This window comes from Vicugna pacos, chromosome 31 (genome assembly GCF_048564905.1).
Source record: "Vicugna pacos chromosome 31, VicPac4, whole genome shotgun sequence".
Classification (NCBI taxonomy): domain Eukaryota; kingdom Metazoa; phylum Chordata; class Mammalia; order Artiodactyla; family Camelidae; genus Vicugna; species Vicugna pacos.
In genome coordinates this window covers 10,627,072-10,645,118 of record NC_133017.1, presented here as the reverse complement: position 1 = coordinate 10,645,118, position 18,047 = coordinate 10,627,072, and the positions used below count along the sequence as shown (strand labels likewise).

The 18,047-nt window shown below is 38.5% G+C and overlaps 1 protein-coding gene across 2 annotated transcripts in view; it reads left to right on the top strand.

The window, feature by feature from the left end:
* The window catches only part of LOC116278414 (uncharacterized), a 94,559-nt gene that overhangs the window by 51,367 nt on the left and 25,145 nt on the right, over positions 1-18,047 (top strand). For both annotated transcript variants that reach the window (XR_012065919.1, XM_072952549.1), the window contains exon 4: positions 8,539-8,636. Coding sequence is in view for 1 of the 2 variants with exons in the window: in XM_072952549.1 (XP_072808650.1) it covers positions 8,539-8,636 (98 nt within the window). In the remaining variant the exon portion in view is untranslated. The remainder of the gene's footprint in view (positions 1-8,538; positions 8,637-18,047) is intronic.

The following is an 18,047-nucleotide window of genomic DNA, read 5'->3' as shown; positions in this document are numbered from 1 at the left end:
TTTTTTTTTAGATTACATGATTTTATATACAGAAAATCCTAAAGACTCCACCAAAAACATATGAGAACAAGAAATGAATTCAGTGAAGTTGCAGGATACAAAAATCAATATACAAAAATCTGTTGTGTTTCTGTACAGTATTAACAAACTGTCAGAAAGAGAAAATAAGAAAACAATCTTACAATTGTATCAAAAAGAACAAAACACTTAGAAATAAATTTGACCAGGGAGGTGAGAGACTTGTACACTGAAAACTGTAACACATAGGTTAAAGAAATTAAAGAAGACACAAATAAATGGAAATACATTCTGTCCTCATGGATTAGAAGAATCAAATACTGTTAAAATGTCAATACTATAAAAGCCATCTATAGATTCATTGCAATCCCCATCAAGATTCCAATGGCATGTTTCATGGACATAGACCAATCCTACAGTTTGTATGGAACCACAAAACACCCTAAATAGCCAAACTAATCTTGAGAAAGAAGAACAAAGAAGAACAGGGAGAAGGCATCATACTCCCTGATTTCAAAGTATGTCACAAAGCTATAGTAATCAAAACTGTGGTATTAACATAAAAACAGACACATAGAACAGAATAGAACCTGAAAATAAATCCATTCATGTTTGGTCAACTGATTCACAACAGAGGAGCCAAGAATATATAATGGAGAAAGGGCAGTCTCTTCCATAAATACTGTTGGGAAAATTGGACAGCCATATGCAAATGAATTAAACTGGACCACTATCTTACATTATACCCAAAAATTAACTGAAAATAAAATAAAGTCCTGAATCTAAGAGCTGAAACCATAGAACTTTTAGAAGAAAACATAGGTGGTAGGCTCCTTGACATCAGTCTTGGGGACGATTTATTGGATCTGACACCAAAAACAACGGCAACAAAAGCAAAAAATAAACAAGTGGGACTACATCAAAGTAAAAAGCTTATACACGGCCAAGAAAATCACTAACGAATTGGAAAGGCAACCTACTGAATGGGAGAAAATATTTCTAAATAATGTATTCTAATAAGGTGTTAATATCCAAAATATGTAAAGAATTTATACCAATCAATAGCAAAAAACCCAACAATCAAATTAGAAAATGGGCAGAAGTTCTGAATAGACAGTTTTCCCAAGAAGACGTACTGATGGCTGACAAGTACATGAAAAGATGCTTAATGGGAGAGAGACGATAAACAAATAAATAAAACTCTCCAACAATCTGTGGTTTTAAGTGCCATGCAGAGAGTTAAAACAGGCTACTGTGTTAAAATAGTGACTGGATTGTCAGGGGAAAGTCTCTCTGAAGAAACAACATTAAGATGAAATCTGAATGACATCCATAAAGCAATAGTGATAAGATTTATCAACAACATAAATATTAGCATAAAATGTTTGCAATGTTAACATAAATATAATACTCAAAATTCACACACAGACACACATACAAAACCCTGGAAGTATTTCATATTGCTAATACAGATTATATTTGGGTGGTAGCGTAGAAGTGGATTTTTCTTATTCTTTCTACTTCTATGAAGTTTCTAAACTGTGGTAAAATACAAAAATGTATTTAGTCTTTGTCCCCAGTTTCACACACATAGTTCCTAAAACCCTTGAATCTCCTGAGTGATAGAAGTGTCTTTTGTTATTCTTAACAAGACCCTTTCTGTCACACCTGAGTTTATGCTACTGAAGTGACTTGGGTGGGGTCCCTAGATAGTCTCTGGATGGACCGATCACCAGAAAGACCAAGTGATGAGAGGGTTGGAACTTTCAGCCCCACCTGCCAACCTCCAGGAAGGGAAGAGGGGACTGCAGGTTGAGCTTCATAAAAATTCTTGAACTATAAGATTCAGAGAGCTTCTGATGAAGACATCAAGAGAGCTCCACAACCTCCCACCACATATCTTGCCCTATTCATCTCTTCCATTTGGCTCTTCCTGAGTTTTGCTCTTTATAATAAACCAGGGAAAGTAAGTTAAAAAAAAAAGGTGCTCAACATCTCTAATCAACAGAGAAATGCAAATTAAAACCACAGTGAGATGTCACCTCACACTGGTCAGGATGGCAGTTTAGAGATTACTCAGAAAGTTAAAATTAGAACTACCATATGGTCCAACAGTTCCACTTACAGGTATATATCTGAAATATAGAAAATGAAAACACTAACTTGAAATGACATCTGCACGCCCATGTTTATTGCAGCATAATTTACAATAGCCAAGATATGGAAGGAAAAGGGGATTTTTAACATCAGGAATTTTTTTCTTTTTCTTCTTCTTTTTTAAACTCTCATGAGATTTAAATTAGGCCCAAGTGTAGTTAATCTACTACAAAATTCATTTATTTACCACTAGAAAATTAATTTTTTTCTTCAAATTAGCCTTTGTTTAATGAGTACCTTTCTGCAAAATTCACATTTTAACTTTTTAGTAATGGTCATATTAATATATGTTGTTCCTACACTAGGCCTTAAATATAGGCCTTAAATATAGGCCTTGGGAACATTTAAAGTAATTTTATGTTGAAGATATTCTCAATTTTTAGCATTGCTTAGACTTGTTTTTATTTGATGTTTTTACCATTTATCTAGATTCTGGTCTTTTGTTTTCATCTAAGACTTTAGGTTTTGGTTCTTTTTTTAAGAGTTCTAATCCCAGGAGTATAATCTAGTTAAAAATATATATAGTTAAGTTTTGATTTTTCATATATAGGGAAAGGCCTTACCTGTTGAGGACTTTTTTGTGATTGGGAGAGGTTTTTTTTTTCTTTTCATATTAACCACACTACCATGAGCTTTCAATTTGATTAAAGATGCCTGTGAATTCCTTAGAGGAACCTTATTTATTGTAGTTAACTTATTATGTACGAACATTATTTATTACTGTGCCTCTTTTGTATGAGAGGTTAATTAGCACAGCTAAAAACCACAGCAAAGGGGTGGCAAGTACCGCAGAGAAGGTGACAAATGGAGATAGTTACAATTGCAGGAAGGGCTGGAACATCTGAGGTGGGAAAGAGGGGAACTTTTATAATGGTGACTCTGAGTAAGCGTAGAGAAAATTGATTCAAACATTTGATCTGGGATCAAAGAACCTTTATTATGAACGGTCAATGTTAAAAATATGAAACATACGGAAGCTGTTGCCTATGAAGTCACTTGCGTACTCTCACTGCAGAGATGTAAAAGCCAGTTCATTGCTATAAATGAGTGCAGATTTTCTTCCTGGGCCATATGTTTTGGAGTTTTCTCTCTCCAGAATGGGGGTGGGGAGGGGGTAGAAATTACTGGTTGAGATATTCTTCACTGTTGAAAATAACTGTACTGAGTTCTTTTTACTTTTGATTCATTACTGCTGATCATTTTGAAACTTTGGAACCTCCTCATATATATCCATAAGACCATTTTTTCTTGAAAAAGATTTTTATTTCAAAGCAGAATATTTGCCATAAGTTTTAGTACTAAAATATGGCTTATTGTTATGGTGTGTTATGACACATATTTAAAAAGGAGACCAGCAGAGGGCCTTTGGAGAATGGCGTACTTGACCTTGTTTTTCCCATATGTGAGTTAGGAATGATAATCCCTGTTATGTGCCATTAAGGCAATGTCTATAAAACTGTGAGATCCTCAGAAGAAAAGTTTTATGTGTACAGGATTTTAATGCTATCTACATACTTTACTAGGCATCTTGAGCAAACGTTGGAATCTGATAGACTTTTTCACCTTCATAATTATATCCTTACATATAAGCTTGTCCTAAAAATCTTTTCTTCTAAACGTAAATGTTTCCGTATTTGATTCAGGGTTCTCCTCCCTCCCATATATACTGAGTTTTTTCTAAGTATTTGTGTTCACATCTATCTTTACTGAGGGTGTTACAATTCAATCTGGCCGTGTAGAAGATGAGGGCCCCAGGTTTTGACAGCGAGACTCTCAACTTGTTTTTGTTTTTGTTTTTTGCCAGTAATGTCCATCATGAAAGACAGGGCAGTTCTGCCTCTTGGGGAGAAATGTAGCAGTATTGTTTGCAATAAATGAGTAGAATTTATTTCTGTCCAATCTGTTTCCAAAATAGAATTTGATAATGCTGGTTGCCTAGTATTTCTTGGGGAGGGGTCCCATTAGGATACTCTTATTGTCAGGGATGAGAGTGAGAGTAAGAACCTTGGGTTCAAGGCTTGGGGTTCAGAAAATCTTCCTGCATATAACGTGAACCTTGGCTTGTAACAAATCCTATTTTATGTTCCTTAACATGATACAGAAGAGTAGGGAATGTGAGCATATGTAAGCTATTTTAAACTGATTGATGCCAACACTAACGGGTATTCCTATCTGAAATACATTGACATCCTTTTAAAAGTCATATATACTGAAAGTTCCTTTTTTGGAGGCAATATACATTGGTTCTCAACTTCAGCACACACTGGAAATCTCCTTGAGCCCCTTTCCCAAAGATTTTTGACTTACTATGCGAGGTGGGGCACAGGAAACTTCAATTTTAATAAGCACTATAGTTGGTTTTGGAGCAGGTGGTCTGAGGGCATTCTAATTCTAGGGCATTCTGTGAGTCTGGAAACCAGTCAGGTGATCTCTGGCGAGGTACTTCATCATTGCTGAACATCTGCACCTTCATGATAAAATGAAGATTATGATACATTACTCTACTAATACGTAACTTTTGGGGTTTTGTAAGAGTCGGAAAGGTAAAACAGTACAGTCCTGTCTCACAGTGTGAACTTGATAAATGGGCTTTCTAACAGTTAGGCGCAGAGATTCTGATTCTGGGTAAAATGGAGTAAGCACGCTTCTCCCTGTCTCTTCCACGGAACACAGTGATGAAACTGCTCAAAATGTGTGGCGCATCTATGAGACGACTCTGAAAATGAGCAGTAGCAGGAGAATTGGGGAAGAACACAAGAATTTGAAGTACTTGTAAACTGGCAATAAATTGACCATTTTCCCCCCTCTGATTATTCCTTTTCATAAACACAGTGGGAGCCTGAAATCTGGAAATGGGCACAGGGGAACAGAGCTGAGCTCCAGGAGATGCCCTTCCTTCCTGGTGTGAGAAGCAGGAAAGCGAGCTCTGTCTAACGTCAGAGTGTGGAAATCCTCCATTTTTTCCTTCCTCCTAATTTCCTTACACCGCAGCCTATAAGCAGTCCTGTAATAGCAGCAGATGACCAGGAGCCAAAACTCTGAGGAAGGGGAGCTTTCTTCTTTATCACTGAGCCGGGATCCTAAAAGAGAGGGGTGAATCCTTGTTGCTTTTTTCTCTGCTCTCCCACTGACTGGCCTTTGCCCTGGAAGTGTGCTGGGAAGTGGGGTAACTAGAGAGGAGTGCTAGGGAAGTGGAAAGAGGTTGTACAGAAGGAAGTGCTTCAGAAAGTGGTGTTTAAAGTTGTTTGTGAACTCCTGCGCTCACACCTGAGCTGTGCATGCATTGATCTGATCCTAACCAGGACACCAAAGATGCTGAGAGCTGTGTTAGCAAACAGACGACTGCCCAGGCTGCAGCATGACCACGAAGTGGGGCACAGGTGGGCCCGACTCAAAAAAGCACTGCAAAGGCTTTGAAAGCTGAACTAATCCTAGAACCAAAGCACACAGAAAGTGGGTTGCGACTTGCAGCCTGGTGAACTGCTTGCTAAAAACAATTACAACAAAAAATTTTCTGTAGGATTTAAACAAGCCCCAGAGGCTTGTAACATAATACTCAAAGTGTCCAGGATACAATCCAAAATTACTCAGCGTATGAAGAACCAGAACTTGTATGAGAAAATACAATCAATAAATGCCAATGCCACGAGGGCACACATGTGGGAATTAACTCAGGAAAACTTGAAAACAGCCACTATGAAAATACTCTAACAACCATCACAAACCCTGTTGAAATCATTAGAAAATGTCCAGCAAAGAAATAGAAGACATGAAGAACAAAGTGGACATTTTAGAACTGAAAAATACAACTGCCAAATACAGGAACAAACACCTCACTGACTGAGCTCAATAGCGCTCAAGGAGGTGACAGAGGAAACAGGGAACATGGATAAATAGAAAGTACTCAGTCTGAACAACAGAGCGAAAAAAAGATAACCCCTTCCACAAAATGAAAGAGCGAGCAGCTCTTCAGGGACCTGTACGGGATGAGAACAAAAAAAGTCTAATATTTATGTCATTGTTGTCCCAGAAGGAGAGGAGAAAGAGAACATACTGAAAACATTGTTGAAGAAATTATTTCTTCCATTATGTCTGGAAACTCCTCAAATTTGGTGAAAGATAAAAACCTACAGATGTAATAATTTCAGCAACCCCCCCTCAAAAGATAAATCCAAATAAATAACATGCCCAAACATGTCAGGATACTACTGCTGAATGCTGAAGACCAAGAAAGATACGAAAGTACCTAGGGGAAACGATGTGTTACTTTGGGGGGAACACTGACTCAATTGACTGCACACTCCTGGTCAGAAACTACAGAACCCAGTGAGGGGTAACACAACATGTTTAAAGGGCCAAAAGGAAGGCACTCTCAACCCAGAATTCTGTATCCAATAGGAAGATCCTTGAGAAATGAAGGTTAAGTGTATATTCTCCCTTACCCTCCCCACGCTTTCCCATCCTCCCTTTTTTTTTTATAAAAGAATTTTTTACTTTGCATTCTTTTTTTATTGAAGTTTGATCAGTTTATAATGTTGTGTCCATTTCTGATGTACAGCATAATGTTTCAGTCGTACATATACATACATGTATTCCTTTCATACTCTTTTCCATTATAGGTTACTACAAGATATTGAATATAGCTCCTTGTGCTAGAGAGTATAAACGTGTTGTTTATCTAGCCAGCCTTTTTTGAACAAACACATGCTTTCTTATTTCTGTTGGCGGGGAGGATAGTGCCCACTTGGAATAATTCACACTTATTTAGTGCTTAGTATATTAAGCACTTTTACATGCATTGTTTTATTGGGTCCCAAGCAACACCCTTTTTTGAAGTACCTAAAGCACAGTTAGGACCACAGCATTTGAAACAATCTCCCTAGAAACATTTAGAGTGTTGGCAGAACTGAAGACAGAAGGCTGATTACTTTGACCCACTATTTAACACCAACTTTCAAAAAGAAAGGAGGTCCAGTTAAGTCCAACTTAGTGCATCACAGTCACCACAGAGTGCAAACACTAAGTACTCTTTTTGTAGCTTATAGTATATTCAGGGTGAGACCGTGTTTATAAAGTTAACACGCGATCTACTGAAGGCACTTGCTTTTTCTTGAAATGACTTATTCCCTCATAGGGAGGGAGAGTGGGTTTTGATTCCTGGATAAGCCGAGGCCATTTCAGGGATCAGGCATGGTGACAGGGAGGTTTTTAGAATGGGCACTGTATGTGGTGTCACTTTTTAAAATCTTTTTAAAGTCTTTATTATTCCTAAAGGAAATGAATAAGTGAAACACGTGAAAGAGAAATGACACCACTGAGATGCTCTCTTGCCTTCAGGGAACCTTCCTCACTTTCTCTCTCCTTTGTAAAATGATTAATGGATTGATTTCATTTAAACTATGGGAAACAAATGAAACCATGAAGATGTTTGTATTTAAAGCTAATACATTAATAGAGGTAGAGAAGCTTTCTGTAGGCCACATGGCCTGCCCTTAGCCCATAAATGCTCCTTCTGACTTCCCAACACAACTGCCAAACACTGCCTCCACACGTTCTTTTTAAAAGTTCTTTTCCATCCCAAATCCACTTGGTGCTTTCATCATGGTCTTGTTAAAATTGCAAGATGTCCACTGGGGCTTGCAAGATAGATTTTCTCTTTATTGAGGAGGAGCAAAAGAGGAAGTATATAAAAGCTTTTCTTTTTGTTACTCCTTCAGGGAGTCATATTAAAGAAAAATAGTGACACTTCTGTAGGAAGAATATCTTTTAATTTGACATTGTTTTAATGGTGAGCATTTGGGGCAAGTGTGTATGTGTTTCCTTTATTTTAGCACCTTGCACAACATCCCGGATAGGACTAATGGGACAGATAGTATTATTTTATTTACATGTGGAACAAATAAGTGAATGTACCTGCAAAATATATGCTGATCATGGGCTTCATGTAAGTGCAGACATGCACTTATGATTTGGACTCTTAGAATTAGGTCAGTTTTACCCACTTTTGTATGTCTATTGTATTTTCTCTAGACAAGTTACTGTGGGAATCCGGTAACTCTTTCCCTATATTCTTATAAATGAGTACAAGACATTTTGGGGGCTTGATAACTCATTTTCTGTGTTCCTAGATGTAGACACATGCTTGAAAGTGGTAAAAACTTACCAGTGACAAACCTCGTTGCCAGCATGACCCATCCTAACTGCATGATCCTTCCCTCCCTCTCTCTCTATCCCTTTGCTTAGAAGTATAAAGACCAGCAAGGCATGGTCTTGGGGATGGACTGACAGGCCCCGAACACTCGTGCCCACAAGCAGGGACACAAAATTTGTGAATTACACCTTCAAATTATTTTTCTCTTCTAGATCTTGAATTTGCCTGAGCTGATTGATGATTCCATGTATAGAACTAACCACCTTCGGGTACAGAACAGAAATGAGCTTATTAAAATACTGTCTACACGGTAAGCTTGGCTCTGCTATTTGTACATTGCAGAATTAATATGTCATTAGCATTTATCTGGTATTTTGTGGTGTTCCTTTTGGCTTATTTACATTAACTTATTATTTTTCATTTCACAAAACTGGTTAGTGGAAATATATTTTAAAGGTATGTTGTTCTTTCTTGAAAGCATTTTATATGTCTTATTAAGTACTGAATCATAACGATGATATAAATAAGAAAGTCATAATTACTTAAATTTCATTTCTTCTCTGGGCCATGTATGTGTTTGGGTTTAGTCTGCCATAAATACTACAATAATAATTTAACATCTTTGTGTTACATTTACGGTAGTAAATGCTCACATACTTGACCTCGTTTAACTCTTACAATCATTCTGTAAGTTCTGTTATTCCCATTTTACAGGGAAGGAAACTGAGACAAGGGAGGTTCAGTCAAGAGTTTGCTGGCTTTTCTGAGCCTCCCCTGCGTAGCTTGTGATTATGATGTTTTGAAAACTGAGTTATGGGTCATAAAGTATTAATGCTAATCAATTAGAGCATTTGATTGCCAAATTATTCCATCCATGTCAGGTTATGCTTTTGTTAAAACCTGTACCAGTTTTTCAAGTCTGCCTCGGTAAGAGGTAATAAATCTAACTCTTTCCTATCAGTTTCACTTTTGTTTACGTCTAAACTTCTCAATCTGTGGAAATAGGCATTGTGGTTTTTGTGGATCTAAATGCCCACATGAACTGTCGTTCAGTGTGGAACTTTTGCTCTCATTGCAGCAAAAAAATAAGCACTTTTGTTCAAACACTGTATCTTGTCTTTTGGCAAGGGCATACCTATCTATCTATCTATCTGTCTGTCTGTCTATCTATCTATCTATCTCAAAGTTCTTAGAAAATAAAATTCTGCTGATGGTACATTTATTTCTGTTCCCTTCATGTTTGTGAATCTCCACATGAGTCACCATTCATTACCTACTCTCTCTTGCCTGGATTTTAAGCACTTCTCTACGCTGCCTGTATCTCCCCCTTCAGTCAATAGGGGCTCTGTGTGTGGGGCTTATATGCAGAGGAGAGGGGAACAAGAACTGGGCTCCCCTCTTCTGGTCATCAGTTAAATAAAACTCAGATTCTGCTTCAAAGCCAGAGGGCCCTCAGTCATTAACCTTTCTCCACATGCGAATTGGCCACTTATTTCAGCTTTTTGCCTCTTTGCCTCTCAGGCAGTTTTTCATTCATTTAATTCATTGATATGACTTTTTCCTTTGACACCAAGGTTATCAAGTTTCAATAACAGGCACTAGTGAGAACCTTATCAAAAGCTCTTTGATGGTCTAAATAAATCATATCCATGCTGTGAGAAGAATGGACCCAACAAAAATACAAAACCCAGGCAAGATACAAGTGTCATCTTGTTGTTGAGTTGCTGGGACTTTTATACCTTCATGAAGCACAAAGTTAAGCAATTGGTTTCATGTCGTAAAACTTGTATTCCTTGCTAAATTCTATTATAGAAATCTGCTGTGGAAAGACTTTCAGTAGCATCCGTAGCAGGTTAATTTTTAATTTCTCTCTTTGGGGTTAATCATATAACCTGACATTTTCTTCTTTCTACTCTTGCATACCCAGAAGTGAGAGCGTCAGCATCTTGCAACCCATAAGGTCCTATGTCTTTGTTCAGACTTAAGGAGTCAGACTTGTAAAGAAGAGACTAAGGGTTAGTTTTAAGAGAGGAAACTTGATGGGGGAGGCCCCATCATCATTTGTCCTGCTGTTAAAACACAGACCGCAGAGAGGCCCTCGGTTGCTTGTAGGCCAGGGTCCCAGCTCTCTTGCCCTGGGGTGTGGGTGTGCTGTGCTGTTGTCTTGTGAGATGCAGGTCTTCAGTCTCTTCCAGCTCAAGTCTCTTCTCCTCTGTGGTGGATGGAAACAGTGATGACCAGGGAAGATCTGGGTGTTGATTCAGTCCCATTGATAACCTTATCACTTGTTTTTCTGAACACAGTCCCTGGACTCATTAGTACTGTTAAGTGCTCGGCTTAAGAAGTCTGTTAAGAAGTCTCTGTGAATATTGTAAAATGTATCGTTTTCATGATATGATTGTGTGTTTTTCCAATATTCAAAATATTAGTGGCTCTGTGTTAATCATAGGATTAAATCTGATCTTTTTAGTCTGACTTCATGGCCTTCCACTATCTGACATGACCTTTCTCTTCCATGTTTTCTCAATATAGAGAAATCATATAGGGAGTTGGGTCTAGAGAGAGAATAGGGAAGGGCCGGGAAGGCAGGAAAATCGTGCTGTTAAAGTTATGACGACTTTATTATAAAGGAGTTTCTTAAACTTGTGAATCAAAGGAAAGTTTTTGGTCATAAAATGAGTTTGCTTATCAGCAACTTTTATTTTCTATCTAACCTGACGTTACGTCTTTCTTTTTCTTCTAGTTTTATTGAGATGTAATTGGCATATAATATTGTATTAGTTTTAGCTATACCATATGGTGATTTCATATGTGTATCTATTCTGAAATGATTACCATAGTAAGTTTAGTTAGCATCCATCACCTCACAGTTACAAATCTTTTTTTTTTTCTTTGTGATGAGAACTTTAAGGATCTACTCTCTCAGCAACTGTCAAATATGCAATACATTGTACAGTATTGTTAACTGTAGTCACCATGCTGGACACCACACCCACAGGACTCACTTGTCTTATAATTGGACGCTTGTCTTGTTTGACCGCTTCCACCCATTCTCCCTGCCCCGAAGAGACATCTTGAAGGGAACATTCTACTTGGTAGAGTTCAAAAAGTTTTCCAGCAGCTTAGAGTGGGCAAAACTTCCTCACCTGAAGAGACTTGAGGGCCCCAAGAGTTCCAATGGTATATGCTTCTCATTTGTTCATTCTCTTCTCATCTGTTTAACAGATATGTATTGAATACCTACTATGTGCCAGGGACTGGTTTGAGCACTAGGAAAGGAGCATTAAAAAAAAACAGAACAAAAATCTCTGCCCTCCTGGACTTCCATTAGAGCAACCCTTACACCTTTTTAGATTTTTCTTTTAGACTTTTTCCATAAAAACATTTGTTTTGATATGCCTAAGAAGTTGTCCATATTTTTCATATAAACTTTTTGTAAATTTTGCTTCACAGATGTATTGCAGCTATAGGCTGTGCCTGTTAATAATTTATGATCTTTTTGTCTTTTTTTTTTTGAGGATGTTACAATGCACATGCTACAATTTTTGGGTGTGTGGTTTTCCAGTCATTTCTATAGAAAAGCATATTTTTGGTAACAGTAGCTGTATTGCCATGTGAATATACCATATTTTCCCTGTTGTCTGCATTAAACATTACATCATAATACTTTCCTTTAATGCTCATGGACAGTTTCCTTGGCCTACATTTTTATTTTAGAAAATCTTTAAAATATGTAAAAATGTAGAAGGACTTGTGAGTGAATTTGCACTGCAGACTTAAAAAAAAAGACTCTAGGAATGATGGACTTACAGTGTTTATTTAAAAAAAAAAACAACACCTCTCAACCCTTTCATCCAAAAGTGAAAACAGAACCATTTATGGGTTTTTTTGGGTATATATGTATTTTTATTTAAGTCTAGTCAGTTTACAATGTTGTGTCCATTTCTGCTGTACAGCATAATGCTTCACTCAAACCATTTATGGATTTTTACAAAGTCTGCTCTCCTAAATACACATCAAGTATTCCTCTTGTATTTCAAAGTCTTCCTTATAGTATTTTTCCGGAGTAACTTTTGCTTAATTTCCTGAGTAATTTCCTGAGTAATTTCCCAAAGTAACTTTCCTGCCCATGGCAAGAGTTCATTAAAGTGTTTTAGAATCAGGTGATTCTCTTTGCGTTCTCCTATGAAATTCGTAGACTCTTTTGAAAGTGCCTACCAGAAATGTCAGTCACTTACCTCACTTTTCAGTTATTCTTGCTAAATTCAGTTTGTTGCTGCTGTCTGAGAGCAGGCTGACTCACTCAGGAAGGCAGCTGCATGTTTTTGTCATCAGCTGAGCTTTCCACAGCCAGCACACACACAGTTCCCCTCAAGTGCTCTCAGGTGTTGCTATTCCCAAACCATGGCTGGGAGCAAGTGTTTCTTTCTTTCTTTCTTTTTTTTAATTTAAAGGTGGAAGACTTTCCCCTTGAGCTTGACATTTCATCCAGGGTGTTGCAGAGAGTCTGTTTACCCAGCTGCTAAGACCAAAAACCTAGGCAAAGCAAAAGCACGTTAAAAGTCCCCAGCTAAAACCCAGAAGAAGAGATATAATAGAGACTAATCCAGGGCCTGTTACAACAAACGCCTTCTTTGCAAGGCTGAGGAGCAACAAACGCGTCATGCAGTGCTGTTCGCACACGGGGCCAGCATTTTTGCAATAGTTAGGACCTCTCGAGGGAGAGACTGAAAATCATGATGTGCATTGAACTAAGAAGAGAAGGATTAAGATGATATATTAGTAGTTGGGGAGAAATAATAGGAAGACATGAAATGAGGATGAAGGAAAAGAGAAATAATGGGTTAAATAGAAATACAGTTCATCTTATTCCTCCCCTTCCCCTCTTCATCAATGTTAATGGCCACTAACTGTGCGCCTTGTCCTGCAGATACAGAGATGAAAGATGAGGTCGATTCTTAGTCTAAGCAGGAAAAGAAACAAGTAAAGCAATGAATTAAGTAGCATGTATGAAGTGCAGCTGTAAACGTTCGCACAGGGTGCAGGGAGCCCAGAGAAGGGGCAACTACTTCAATCTGGGCGAGTCAGAGAAGGCTTCCTGGAGACAGTGTCACCTGAGGTGAGTCTTAAAGGACAAACAGAATTAGGCAAGTGAAGAAAAAAGACAGTTCAAAGAAGGAAATATTGAACTGAGTGTAATTTTATAGGGAGAAAAAAATTACAGAAGAAGAAAAAAAAGTAGCTTGGAAAGAAACTGATGACAACTTCTAAACTGCTTTTTGAAAAATGCTATACATGTTAAGGAAGTGAATGTCAGTATCATCCTAGTGAAGGCATTGCTAAAAAGTTGGTCACACGAAGTTGTCATAAATAAAACCAACAGAGTAAGATACATTTACCTTTAAAAGTACTGTGGCCAATCCTTTAGTAAAATAAATAATTACTTTCGGTTTTGAATGATCTCAGTTTTTCTTAAGTTTCTGGTAGGTAATTGAATATTTATTTTTGGAGTGTACTATCTTAAAATACTGTGAAATTAAATGCCTTCTAAACAGGACCTTCTAAACAGAGGTACTAATAAACAAATATTTGTTGAATTGAATCCAGAATTTATTAAAGAGCTTCATCTCTTCATTTTTGATGTCAACTTATTTTTAATAGGCTTGTTCAGAATATTGGAGAGTTGGACCTAGAGCATTTTGGGCTGTTGATGGAGGGGTTGTGACTTCAAAGCTGCCTAAATACAATGTTAATTAAAAAAAAAACTGCCATTTTGGTACCATCAGGCAAATTTGGTCACTCCACTTCCCTGGCTAGGTCTTTCAGGGAGTCTCCATAGCTTTGAAGATAAAGTTTAAACCATTTATCTTAACACATGTAATTGCATCTCCCACTTTTGCCTTTGAACCACCTACAACTCCTTATAATTTGGTCTGGTCTTTTAATCCGCTGTGTCTTCCCACATGCTCATTGCTTTTCACTAAAATGATGAAGCTTCTTTGGCTCACTGGCTGCTACCAATCCTTTAAAATGAGCATGAGTTTTGGGAGGTTTCCCTATCTCATTTGTGTATTTTAAGCAGCTCTTCCCATGTTGCTGCATCAGAGCATCTGTTGCACTCAACTGTCATCGATCGTCCTCCTTGACAAGACAGTCAATTTCTTAAGGCAGAGACTATCTTTTTGTTTTTAAAGACATTTTTTAAGAAACCCCATGTCGGGTCAAAATAAAAAAAGAGGAGAGAAGTGATAGCTGGAAATGAGCACTTTTTGCAAAAGTAACCCAGGAAGCCTGTATTATGATCTCCATAATGTCAAAAAGACCTGAATTTGAGATCAGAGTCTTCCACTCACTCACTCTGTGGTCCTGAGCGAATCAGAGGAGCACATATAACATATATAAATCAGAGGATTTGCTCAGGACCACATATAACATATATAACGTATATAACAGTGCATATAACAATACCTACATCACTGTCAGAATTAGAAACCAGATCAGGCATGAAAACAGCTAGCACAGCCTTCAGCATAACAACAGTGCCCACTGCATTTTAGGAGAATCTCAATCCTCAAGAATCACAAATTACAGCTTGCAAAGTTCTCCTGTATCATTTTTTTAATTCATGGATGCCATGTTTTTGAGAGATTTTTCTCTCCCAAAGGGTAATTATTATATGAATTAGTGTGCACAATTTTTATTCAATTAAGTTCTATGTAACTGCCAATCAAATCCCAATTAGGATGATAGAAACAGTGTTATTGTACTGATTTGATTTAATTCTAGCAAGAGTAAAGCACAACATTCTAGTTGCCCTCTGTGGCCTTGTTGCAGCTAAATAAATGATTTCTGAATTTTTTAACAAATTAAAAATAGCTCACAAGAGTTAGGAATACATTTAACTTTGTACAGTGCCCTTAATGAAGGCTATTAATAGTGCTTAGTTTTTTTCTTTTTTTAAGCCCAAAGTGGACCTTAATGGCCCATGTTCTATTCCCTTTCAAGAAACACTATTTCTCAGTGTGGGCAGTGAATTTGGAACATGCGAACATTCCGCGTAAGCTATTCCATGCATTTGTGGTTGTGCCCTCGTAAAGAATGAAACACTTGAGTGTGTTCCTGAGCTGCTGCGCTGTGTTAATAGCCTCTATGAGAAGTTTTAGTCAGGGCCTTTGAACTCTGAAGTAAAACACATCCATGAGTTCTCCTGTGTCATTTTTATGGTTACATTTTTCAAAAAGTTTTAATGGGTATCTCTGGCCTTCCTGAAAGCTGTTGACTTTACTTTTCTCTTAAATAACATCTATAATATCCTTAATTTTAATTTTTAGTAGAAAATAAAACTACCTCATATTTCATCTCTGACAGCCCCCTGTCTCTTGCCCCTTCCCCTGCCCCCCTTTCTTAAATCTGCATTTAAGTCCTCCCTCCTGCCGCTTTCCACGGCCCCATCTTCCTGTCCTTACCCTGTGTTTCATAATTTGAGCCCTATTGCAATTAAGTAAGTCATGGCTATTATGGACCAGCTTCCTGGCTGGGTTTTACCTATTTGCAGGAAAGCTTCATTGAACAGGTGGTTTGCTTAGAGATCCTGGAGGCTTTTATCAATGGCTGTCTATATGGTATAATTTAGAAGGACTGGAAGGCACCTCTTGTGAAGGGAATATAACCCTTCCTGACACATAGCTCGCTGATTTCAGAAATTCTGCGATTATAGGTTTTAGGGGCTTGAAAGTGTGTCCACCCTTCAGTTTCAAATAGCACAGGGGGAGTTGAAGCACTAACTCTTTGAGTAAGTAAAATTCCCCCAGGCCCTTTCCTCAGACTAGATTTTTTAACTGGAGAAATCACCGAAGCCCTGGCTGCCTAAGGTGGGCGAGGAGCAGAATAAAAGGCTGAGAGCAGTCAGGGGCCTCAGAGGTTAAGCTGCCCTCACTGACACTTTTGCCAGGGCTGGAAGGCTGGGAAGTCTCTTTTAACTCTGCTTAATTCCTCCCCTCTCTCAGCCTGGCAACCTTCGACTCTCCCATGTCTACATGGTTTTAATATACATAGAGAAACTTACTGTTTTCTCCCATGGAAACTTTTTTTGTTGGTCTAATATTCTTTTTCCCATATGATCACATTTTAAAATCTCTTCTGCCAGCCTTTCCCCCCTCTCTGCTGACTTCTGTTAGCATCTTATGAGGCTGCATTTCATGTGATTTATATATATCCTCAAACTACATATTTAGTTTATTGTAACCTCCCCCCAGACTTTCATAATGCCTTGAATCATATCATTGTAGGTTTATCTGGCATCCACTGCAGAGGGCTGATTTGGATAAATGGGTCTGACGTTCGGCGAGGGTCACATTTGTTTTCTTATGCATTCCGTGGCAGCTGTGCCATTATCAGCTAATAGATGGTCCCTTGTAAAATGTCTACATTTTATGTGGTACATTTTTCTGAATGTTGGTTCTTTGGAGATAGATTTAAGTGGCTATGTGTTGTTACTCTAAAATCAGCCTGGAGGGAAAAAGAATGAAAGAAACCCAGCCCTGGGATGCATCCCTTTGGCTTACAGAATGCAAAAGGAACCACTGCAACTCCAAACAAGCTCCACATGACCAGGGCTCTTTCCACGCTGTTAAGAGAATTCTTTGTGACTGAGAATCAAGTGATGTCTTTAAGTGAGTCAGGATGGAATGGAATGTCATTCCACTCCGTCCCTCCCCCTTCTTTTTTCCAGGAGGGCTATAAACCATTCCACACTGCCTTTTAGTAGAAAGAATTAGGTGGTAGTGGTGGGATATTTATATGCATGTGCAGGGGGGGATGATGGTGGTGGGAGGCAGTCCAGTAAACTCTGTTTCCCTGGATAAAACATTTAATACCTTTGGTTCTCCATTGGAACTTAATGTATATTTTTAGATTTATAGAATGTTAGAGTCCTAAACACTTGGGGAGCTGGATAGAACTTTGTATATCATTGAACTTAACCCCTTCCTAAGTGTAAGAACTTAGAATTTAACAGCATCATAGCCAGAGACCCCTTGAAATCTGGTGGGAGTTTCCACAAAGCCAACTCGAAAGGCCTTCCTTTTGGGAGGGTGTGGGCACAGCTCTCCAGACTTTGCTGGCTGACCTGCTTTTGCTCTTGACTTTTGAATTGGCTAGAGAATCTGGAGTTTGACTGGGTCTCCTGACGCTCCAGTTTGCTTCTCGGACTCCCAGACTCATTCCTGCCCTGCCCAATTTCCTGCCGGCCTCTGGCTTGGACTGAGTTCTGGTCTGCAACTATTTCCCTGCCCCACCACCCCCTGACCCCACTTGGGTTCTATTCTTATCTTTTAACTTCGGCTTTCCAGCTTGGGCCATCCTTGGGCTTTTGATCTTACATCAACTGATGTTTCTGGTGAGAGCTGACTCCACCGCTCTCCCAGTGCTGACAGCTGACATCCCTGCTGAGTCTTGATTTCCACCAGCTGTCCAGCATCCTGGAACACTCCCTAGTGACCAGCTGCTCCTGGCCGTCTTCACCTGGACAATCCACAGTAGTTTTGGCAAGCAACTCACTGCTTCCAGTGCCAGACTGGACCTACCTTCGATCTTGTTTAACATGCTTTCCCCAGTATCACATCGATCACTGGTAAGGCTCAAATTGGAATCTTCTGAATATGAAGGCGTTGTCCACAGTACTCACAGGTCAGATGCTTATTTCTCTTTTCTCTAACTATAA